General features: G+C 39.1%; 1 protein-coding gene across 2 annotated transcripts; it reads right to left on the reverse strand.

Annotated features, from left to right (window-relative positions):
• On the reverse strand, positions 1-8134 carry LOC4348876 (uncharacterized). Of its 2 annotated transcripts, XM_015758974.2 has the most exons (18): positions 7544-8134; positions 7348-7458; positions 7165-7221; positions 6958-7034; positions 6751-6850; positions 6007-6080; positions 5302-5402; positions 4969-5072; positions 4293-4346; positions 3955-4010; positions 3833-3871; positions 3601-3742; positions 3313-3497; positions 2689-2756; positions 2399-2471; positions 2198-2259; positions 760-2041; positions 1-522 (listed from the first exon to the last, which is right to left on the reverse strand). In XM_015758974.2, exons 1-18 carry the CDS (start codon positions 7622-7624, stop codon positions 264-266), a joined length of 2925 nt encoding a protein of 974 aa, XP_015614460.1. In that variant the 5' UTR covers positions 7625-8134; the 3' UTR covers positions 1-263. The 2 variants fall into 2 exon arrangements, with proteins under 2 accessions (XP_015614460.1, XP_066160893.1); XM_066304796.1 differs by lacking the exon at positions 6958-7034 and having other exon boundaries at positions 7544-7651.
• Between the last annotated feature and the right edge of the window lie 2916 nt (positions 8135-11050).

Raw genomic sequence — 11050 nt, forward strand, 5'->3', positions numbered from 1 at the left:
TTTTTGACGCAGAGCAAAGATGATGCTGACGATATGATTTTGTAGTTTACTGTACAATTATACAACAAGAGCTCTTTTCGAGCTGTGAGAGTGTGAGCTACTGAGCTTAGTGGTTCCGTAGATTTATATGCCCTCTGATTTCAAGGAAAACCCCATGAACCCCACTGAAACTTGTAAGGGGCCAAGGAAAAGCCGAAAAGGAAAGTATATATATGTATGTTACTACTCAGTTGTTGCATTTTGCTTCTCTTTTTTTTTTGTGGTCAGCATTCACAACGAAATGCAGAGCTAGGGAAACATCTATTGTCGGGTGCTATCTTTCTAACATTAATCTCGTTCATTGCCCGGATCATTTGTGGGGATAGGTGTATCCTGTCCATCAGGTTTACCTTGGGGGCATCAAGGATTGCCTTGGGTGGAGAACGTGCCCATTGCATTGCCCAAATGGCGAGAGGCCGCATGTAGATGAGCGACCTGTAGTGCCCGTCTATGGTCCAGCCTTCCGGTGTTTGGAACCAATACCTGCAACACAGCAAGAAACCCCATGTTATCTATATCACAAAGCAAACGGTGGTTGAAACAAGAGAGCATCAACAATATCTAATTAGTATTTTTAATGAAATTGTCAGTGAGAAGTAGAACGGTATTCATAAGGGAGTGGTTTAAGAGAGGTGCGCCAGAGCAAAATCGATGCGAAGCAAGTTGCATTGTTGTGAATTGCGAAATATGAGATTATTCGAAGAACAAGGTAGTGCTTACCCATATCCTTCTTCTGACCAACCAGCAATAAAAATTCCTTCGGCAGTGGTGAATCCTTGATGCTCCATTCCATGGAGCAGCATGTTTGCAGCAACACCGTATGTAACACCGGTCCAGATTTCCCGAGATTGCATGCATGTCTCATCCACTTTCCCATTAGGAGTCATACCATTTACAGCTCCCAATCGTCCTCCTTTAACCTTCATTACATTGAATTCAAATATTTTCTGCAGAGCACTTCTTATTTTATTCTCATCGAAAAGCGGGGGCAAGCCTGAAGAAGCAGCATACCACTGCCCTGCCAGCTGATCCGCCTGAATAGATCGGCTATTACTGCTTGTGCCACTGTCATAATTGAAGTAAGACCCATTCCATAACTTAGCCTCATATACTGCTTTCGCTTGTATGAATTTGAGCTTGTATTTTTCAGCAAATGGCCGATCACCAAGCCGATGAGCCATTGTAGCTGCAGCCTGAAGTGCAGCAAGCCAGAGACCGCCACAGTAAGCACTAATTCCGTGTACAGTCCAAGCATCATAGGTTTGATCAGGAAACCCATCATTCTCAATGAGACCATCACCGTCACGGTCAAATTGATTCATATAGTCCATCACTGCACAGACGGCAGGCCAAACATCTCTACCAAATGACATATCACCTGTAGCAGCGAAGTCTCTGTATACCTGGAGCACAAACTTTGGATTTAGATCTTTCCATTTGCTTGTATCATGTATGTTGTACGCATTCATTTCATGCCATGGATCATGTGTTCCTAGGTCATGCGGAACGGCACCTTTGACCTTGCGAATTCCAGAAGTACCATCAGCCAAAAATTTCATTCTTCGTCTGTCTTCATAGAGAACAGCATTGGCAAAATCACGTTGGATACTCAACTCTATTTTGGGAAACAGATCAAGCAGAGCAAAAGAAGCATAGAAATGCACATCATAGGTGCACCACATGATGTATTCCACTCCTTCCAGGTACAAAAATTTGCCAACATTTTCAGGGCCATTCTTGGAAAGCAAGTATGGAATTGGCTCTTGTGACCCAAGTCCGTTGGTTGCCTTAGCCATTTGTGGTCCATGTACTGCTGCATACTTTGACACACTTTGCTCTTCGCCATTAGCCAGGTCACCACCATTAGTGACTTGCTCTGCTGTCAGTTTGACATGGTTATCTTTAACTGATTCCTGTTTAGTGTCTCTAGTGCCCCTTTTTGAAGATTTCTGTTGATTAGAACCAGGACTTGGTTTTTCATCGATAACTGGTGGTTGGCCATCTACAAAGGTGATGCTAAACTCAGGTACCGCAAAGAAGTTTCAAGAGTAAAAGGTGCAATTTTAAAAATTATCCTAACGACATCCAGATTGTAATTTATGATGTACAACTGAACAAGCACAAAAACCACACCATTACAAAGTTGAATGAAGCATACCTGTCCAAACAGTACCCCCAGCTACCAGAAAGTAAAGCTCATTAAAAAGTGTGAACTTGTACCTGCAAGCACCATGAAACCCCAAATATTCTAGTTAAGATTTTGTTTTTCTTTGGGAGATTTAGATGTTTACTGCCAAAGTTCTTTACTGAAGAAGTAGAACACATCAGTTCAGAAAGAAATATAGAACTAAGGTTGTACCATTCTGGAAGTTTTTCATTCTTGAGTATGGGGTTTTGCCACTTCTCAATCTCCTCTTCCCAAATCCTATATTCTGCAAAAAAACATAGAAGGAACATCCAACAGCGTAAGGTCAGAAACCAAGGACCAACATTGCACATCTGTCCCTATCACAGCATCATTTAACTTTGTTGAGAATGTGTGAATTACGACAGCAACAAGTAATTACTGCATTGTGTGTGAATGTGTACAAGATTAAGATGTCTAAGTGACTAGAGAAGATTTATGAAGAGCTGGACAAAAAGACATACTTGTCAAGGCATCGTGTACCAAATTAACAGCTGATCTTTCAGAAGTTCCATAAAATTCAGTGTACCTCCTGCAATATAAGATAGAATATCAATCGATTAGAAGGTATTGTAATGCACACTAATTTTAAGTTTGACATGTGGAATTCACTTGCTATGTACTCTTAACAGATAGCAGTGAATATATTTTTGTGATATAAAAAAGAAGCTACCATGGGGAAAAGGCTAATTATGTATAAGCAATGTGATAGATAACTAAATAAAACAAGCCACCACAATTGGTCAATGTGAGATATTTAACCATGTTGTAAGATATACTGGTATTTCTCTACCAACTCAAAACAATAGGTGTTCATGATGCATTCCCAGCTCTTCACTTCAAGAGATCTTTTCTGAACAGATCTATGAGAACTTGTGCTATTATATGACTTTTTTTGCCCAAGGATTAACAGAACGTATGGTACATTTATTTGGGATCAATTACATGTCATAGCACATGGGGCTATGCCGGTCTAAGATGAATTTGCAGATAGGTCATATAGGTGATCCGGAGTTCAGAAACAAAGAATAACTCACTGTAGATATAAACAAAATCAGCAAAGGTACCCAAACCAAGAGTGTGCTGACCTGTTGTATGTGCAGCCCTTCTGAAACTTTATTTTAGGAGAGGACCAAGCCAAACCAAATACAACAGTACATCTACCATGTGGCTCTACCCAGGTTGATGCTGAGACAGCTGCACAAAGTGTCTCCCCTGAAGATGAAGGCATACTGGTACCAGCTTCGAAATTTTCACGGTCAAAGTGGCCGTTCTGAAGATAAAGTAAAAGGTGAATGAGAGGAATATTTAGTTATGTCAGGAACGTAGAATTGCTGCACTGAACCACTGTTGAAAGAAAGGCTGCCATCGATCACCTGTTTCATTCTATCCCACATTTGCTTGGCTGAATCATGGCCTTCTCCAGAGAGGCCAAATACAGGCAAGACTGTCACATTCACATTCTGAGTTTCACAGGCAGCAATAGCAAAAGTAACCGGAGGATTATCCTTTGCTGTTCTGCAACAAATGCTAGTCTGTTAGCTCGTGCAGGCAACACATGATGCAAGAATATGTGGAACAAGGGAGAAGGTTTGGTTTGACACTTGCTTGTGATGCAGAAGAACTCCTGAAACTCCATCCTCCGCACTGACCATGTTATGAAATCAAGCCATGAGCACCACTGATCTAAAAGTATGAACAGGTATAAAAAATATCTACAAATTACTTACATGAAGGGCTCATTAAAATGGCCTCCAGAGTGATGAGAAAAACCTCCGATAGAATTCTGCGTTTAATGAGAGAAAATCATTAATTAGGCACTTGAAGCAGCAACAATAATTTTTCAAGTAAATATCAAGTAAGGATGAGAGTTATACTAATGAAAATGTCCAACATTTTTCATGGGTGTTTTGCCATCATGGTACTATTGTTGCACTAGTATATATAAACTATAAAAACTTATGTGAGCCACAAAGTCTAAAGCACAGTAATGCATAAGTAAACATAAATGGTGATATACTGATAGATGCAGAAAATATATTGTTACAGAAGATTTAGATGTCCTTACCGCCCATGTCATTAACAGGCTCACTTTCGCACGGTCTTTCCCAGTGTTCACTAGCTATAATAAACACAGAAAACAAAAGGAAGGATGGTCATGTAATTTCATCAGGTTGAGAAGATTAAGAGCATCTCTTCATGTAAATACATATGAAAACTTAATGGGAACATTCAATTCAGTAGAATATTCATTAATCAGTAACTCCTCAAGTAAACAGCATGTCCCATGATCTAAGAACAATCACTGTAATTAAACATTTTTCTATATAACTGTATTCTGAAATGTTTTGACATATATGTTCGCACCAACAATATTATTTTAACAGTGACCATGTTAAAATTCTCCTGTCGACATAAAAAGGCAGGGCTCTCTCTACCTTATGATCCATGTCAGAACTGTTACATGTGGAATATCTTGGCTGAAGTTGCCAGAACATATTTCTTAATATAAATGTTATTGAACCAGTATCAGATTCAAGCAAGAATTAGAGCGAGACATGGTTAATCCCCTAGTTCCACAAACCTAATCCCAACTGTTATCAACACCGATCCACATGTATATTCCATGATATTATCTAAAGGAATATACTTATCAGGAAATATGAAATAAAAAAAGATGAGGGAAATATACCAGCTGAAGAACCTGCCAGCCTAGCATAAAACTAACTTTATGAGTCACTTACAGTGTACACAAAGACAGAAGTTGGGAGGCTGCTATCTTTGTAATCATGAGGAATGAATGGTGATATCTGACGACATGAGATTTTAAGGTCTGGATCCGGTTCACCTGAATACACGGAAAAATTCATAAGATTCTTAAGTTCAAAACATGTCTACTGCTACTAAAAAAAGATATCCATCAAGTTCATAACTCCATATAATAGTATTGAAAATTAATTATGTAATCAACATATAAGCTGGCTTGGCATAAAGCATATCCATCTCTTGGTAGAAAAGAGAAGTGTTTGTGCCATCACAAGATGCAAGCAATGTTCCACAGCTCCATGATGGCATACCATCATAAACAGTCCATGCCCTAGGAAATAAAGCATGATAGGTAGAATGTTGACCGCTCAAGTTCCAGTCCCATGAAGAAATTCCAGAGTCATTACATTTCCTGAAATCAGGTAAGGCATCAAACAAGTGCACTCTATATCAAATTTGTTGAGTCATAACTGAAGCGTGATTGCAACATATATATAGGTACAATAAACTAGAATTCTGTTCACATTATGCACAGCGATGTTTGACTCTTGAGTCACAAATGTACAAGAAAGAATTTGGTATATATCTCACACTCTCTCTGCTATATAATATGCAAGTCGATATTTGAAATAAATTTCTACGCACAGCGCCGTTGGCTTTTGAATCACAAATTAAAATTAAAATTGAAGCGCAAGTCACTTATATAAAGTATGCAAAGTGGATCTGCATTTCAAAAGGCCACATACTATATGGGAAACAAGGCACATCAGAAGAACAAATACAAGGTAACAATGTATGCACTATACAATTGGCTGTGAATACCATTCAATCAACAATAAAGAACTTCTGCAAGTTTTAACTTCAGAAAAGCAATGCAAAATTACAAATCTACTTGTTGAAGCTTACCCTTGTGCAAGATACAGGATTGCAGAATGACGAGCTCAGAAGCTCAGACTTAGTAAATTTGGATAAACTAAAGAAAGACTGTTATTTGCAATATAAATGAAGAAACTTACTTTAAACCTTCATGGTGTCCGGGAGACAATACCGATGAGTACTTTTTGTTCCCCCCATCGCGAGATACAAATATCTAGAACAGCAGGGTACTATGTGTCAGTTCAAGACTCTCACCTTAGTTGTGAGAAAAAAAATAAACAAGCATAGTGACTCGGGAGTACTAAGTCAAAAGATTCAAGATTTTATAAACAGTTGCTGTCATAAATCTTGTATGGAGCCCCTGATGGGCTTGATTGGGTGGCCCACATCCATGGAAGTTTATATACATCGATAGGAAAAATAAGTGTGTAATAGCTGGCGAATTGACAAGAACTTGCTAACTGATTACAACACTCATCAAAAAGTGTCACAAGCAGCAGATGGAACTCGTCCATCCACAAACATTAAACAGTGGAAACAGTCGTGCCTTTTTATCTCAACAAAAGTCCCCAAAAACACTCCACTCAACAGTTGATTTCACACTTGAGCACAGCCGCAACAACAAAGATAGCACTTAAAAGATTCTTTTTGACGCATATTTAGTGAATTGCCATAATATGAGTATGTGAGACACCAGTGAAGGGTAGATGTCATAAGACTTTCCCCAAAAATAATACTAGTGACTAGTGAGGGGCTAGGAGCATTTTCAGCAGTCAGAAGAAAATCCTTCAGATAAGCTAGCTAATGGTCCAAAAATTCAATTATGCATCACCATAAACCAAGTTGATTAACCAGCAACAGCAGAAAGAAGAAGAAAGCATTACTGAAAACTGGTTCTCCATGACCGGGGAAGTCTCACATAAACCAGGAATGATATGCCAATTCTTGAACTCTCCCCTGAAACCTCTTGAAATGCTACCACTCCTGCAAAACCAGTGTATTGGTATCAAAATTACAGCATCCATAGTGCAAATAGACAAGCATAAACATGAGATTATTGGAGGTTAAAACATCAATTCAGGCGGACACACCCCATCCCACCAAGCGGTACGCCCTGCGAAGCAGACGGCTTACATTTCTCTTTGGTAAACGGATCAATTGGAGCTTTCTGCAAGCATAGCAGACCCCATTTTATCACCACACACAATTTATATTCATAGATGTTTGGTATAATTTTAGATAAAAGGAAATTCCATTAAGTAATGAAATATAAATAGCATAAGAACAGCCGATGGTACCCTTCCATGAGAAGCCTCCTCTCGGACATACGACCATAGCCTCAGGCCAAGGCTCATCTGAAATTTTTCACATTCCAAAAAACAAATGATTAGCAGATAGCAGCATTAAAAAGGAAACGACGCAGGTGTTACAGAAATCAAACTGCTTGAACAACATGCAGAGAACCAAGCGTTGTAACATACCATCCTCATTGCTTCCATGAAGGTGACGCTGAATTCCTTGAGTAAGTTGGCGTGGCTGTTCAGACGCCGCCGCCATGCCTGCTCCGGAGGCGACCCGCCGTCGAAGTCCAACTGCGAAATCCAAAGCATCCCCAGCAAAATCAAACACGCGCCCACAGGAAGCACAAGCCCAAAAGGAACAAGAAATTGGACTCACCAACTGCAGGGCGGTTCGGCCGACGTACTCCTCGGCCGGCCACGAGTTCCTCCGGCAGTGGAAGAGGTTGCCGCTCACCATCCCGTCTCACCCCCAATGCCACCACGCCCCCGATCCAACTCCCGCCGATCGGAGGCACGATCCACGAACAAATCCCCTCCCGCGCCGCGCCGCAATCATGCGCGCGGATCCGATCCCCCAGCGCCGCCCCTCCTCCTCATCGCGCCCTCCTCCGATCCGATGCCGCCCTCTGCTCCCCTCCCCTCCCCACCTCTCGATCGATTCAACCAAACCAGATCAAAACCAAACCGAAGCGGGCAGCCTCTCGCGGAGAGGACTCTCCAGTCTCCACCCACCCGCGCGCGCCGCCGCGGGAGGCAGTTGCTCCACGCGGAGACGAGAAGACCGCGAGGAGGTCAGCGGAGGAGGAGGCTGGACTCCGAAGCGAAGCGAAGCGAAGCGAGGCGAGGCGAAGCCGCGGGAAGAGGAAGGAAGAGGGTGGAGAAAAGGAAGGTGGTTGCGGTTGCGGCGGTGGCGGTCGGCAAGGGCGGCTGTGTGTAGGCAGAACGCAGGCAAAGCACGGACGCGCGTGGGGGAAGAAGAAATCAAACGGGCGTGTGCGATTTATTGCGTGGCCGTACCAATTTCCGGGGAGTCCGTCCGTTGCCCATGTTTCGTCGTCAGGTGGTAAAATTGTTGGCGATACCCCGGTAGTTATCCTGCACGGTTCTTTATTACTCACTCTATCCCAAAACAATATCAATAGTTTTGAGTTTTTGTCTATAATTACCATTCATCTTATTTAAAAGGTTATGAAATTATTATTTATTTTATCTGTGATTTGTTTTATTATCAAAAGTATTTTAAGTATAACTTATCCATTTTTATATTTACACTATTTTTTAAATAAGATGAATGGTCAAACGTTACCAGAAAAAATCAAAACTACACCTAATTTATGATGGGTTATTATTATTATTATTATTATTATTATTATTATTATTATTATTATTATTATTATTATTATTATTATTATTATTACCTCCACGAATCTGTGCTGAAGGGTGAAGGTTACGGATGAAGAGGATTGGAATATTTGCATCTTTTCTTTGCGAGGAAATGGGAGTGGGAGGGGGGAATAATTTCGTGTGGATAGTATTTTGTGTCAATAAACCCGTGGTGACAAGGGTTATGTGTGGTTATACATCAATAAAGTATGAGGGAATATGTTCATATTTGATTGATATTTTAAGTTTGCGTATGCTGCTTGATGTTAGCCTTAGACACACGAGCATAATGATGGTGAAAAGGGTTTCAAAAGGATGCCTTTTCCTTTTATTTGCTCTACGCTTCGAAAAATTAATTAATATATTTCCTAGAAGAAAAGGTAGCTCATTATTTACACCTCTTATCTAAAATTATGTTTATTTCTTAAAATATTTAATTTATTCATATAATAGGTAGAAATCCACACCAATAATCTAAAATAAACATGATGTTAAGTCACCAATGACACAACGGCACATATTCTTAACGTTAATATATGTTCAACATAGTTTATTTTTCAATACTAATTTTTAAGTTATAAGGATAGATATATAAAAGTTTTGGTCTCCAACAGCTGTTTTAGTACATAACTAGCTTATAGTCAACCGATAGGCCCTTCTATCTTTTGTGGACACGTGATTCCATTTTATTTACGATCAATAACTAAATTAAGCGTAACTGTGCTTGGCTATATGCCTATATCCAAAATCATTATGCAATCACATTGTTGCATATAATACTGTACTCATTTTCCAAATTTGGAGAAGTTCCCTTCATACAACAAAAACCAGAGCTATTGGAAAAAACAACTGCTAGGGTCGTTTGAGCATTTTCTCATCTATACCACTTGCTATACACTGCCTATTTTCAACTTCACAAGTCACTGTTCTAGCATCAGTGTGAAAAAAAAGGGTATTTGTGCATGCTTGTGCAATCTCAAGTTAAAAGTCAATTGCTAACATCTACATATACATATAACTAAACCAACCCACAAATAGTCAACTGATCATCCAAATTATTATTTCTAGTATAGGCTGTCCCTAATTTTATTTCCCTTATATATAGAGTTCCTTCAGAATATGTCCCTGTTGCGAAGACACATCTACTCCTATCAGAAGAGAACCAGTGCGTGCTCTTTGGCTTGCCCTTTTTCCTTTTCTTTTCTTTTTTTTTTTGGAGAGAACTCACTTTCGGTTAGTTTCATGATCTTGACAGCGAACTTATTTATCAACCGACATTTTATCTTTTTCTTACTCACATGAATTTATCCTGTGCTTGGTAGAACGACGCGTCCGGGTTAGAAAGGATTATCCCGAAACAGTGACTGTAAAAGCAAGTATAATAGTGAGCTATAAGCCTATTATAAGCTTAGGTGGAGGAAAGAGATAGTGAAAAATTAAGGATGTTGGCTCTTATGTAAGAGCTAGCTTATCACAAGCTCCAAGACAAATGCATTAAATGTATAAGTGAGAGATAAAGAGATGAGAAGAAAATTGTAGCCAATCTTATAGCTAATCTATTATATATGTTGGCTTTAAGATGGGCTAATAGTAGAAATTGGGCTTTATTATTATCTAAGTTGCTTTGTTTTCGAGCAAAGTAGCCTTGATGGATACGCATCTCTGACGTTCGATAATTAAAGGATGATATGTACTTTCTTAAAGACTGAATGATACTAGTATGTAGAGTACTTAATGGGACACTGACATGTGAAATTGAGCCCAAATTTCATTTATCTATATGGAGATAAAGGCTACGTTTAGTTCATACGGAAAAACTTTTCACATTATCATATTAAATGTTTGGATATATGTATGAAGTATTAAATATAGAAAAAGTTTAATTACATAGATTGCGTGTAAGATAAGAGGCAGATTTTTTTTTCTAATTGCTCCATGATTTGACAATGTGGTGCTAAAGTAAACATTTGCTAATGACGAATTAATTATGCTTAATAAATTCGTCTCGCAGTTTACAAGTATTAGTCTATGTTTGATACTTTAAATATGTATCCGTATATCCGATGTGACACGCCAAAACTTTTTACCCATATTACATATTCCTCTGTTCCAAAATACAAGTATTTGTAATATTAAAAAATTTGTATAGATCAATCTAAGTATTTCTCTAATACTAATTTAAATGCAAAGAAATCCAAACATTTTCAAGCAATCAGAAGGTTAGGAATGAAACATAAGGCGATTCAAAATTTGACAAACTGTGACTAAAAAGGAATATTCAAACAGCCTAAAAATTAGTACTGATGTACTATATTTTAGATTAAAAAAATATATATTCCATTTTAGACTTGAAATTTATACCAGGGATTTATCCAGAAGTTTCAATGGTCGGAAGTTGTCCCGTTCAGCTGGCTCGACCGAGACCAGCCAAAAAGAAAAAAGAAAAAGTACTACTAGTGGTACGAAAAGTACACCAGGAAAAGGTTGGGTGAACCGGGGC

Source organism: Oryza sativa, chromosome 10 (genome assembly GCF_034140825.1).
Source record: "Oryza sativa Japonica Group chromosome 10, ASM3414082v1".
NCBI classification, from domain to species: domain Eukaryota; kingdom Viridiplantae; phylum Streptophyta; class Magnoliopsida; order Poales; family Poaceae; genus Oryza; species Oryza sativa.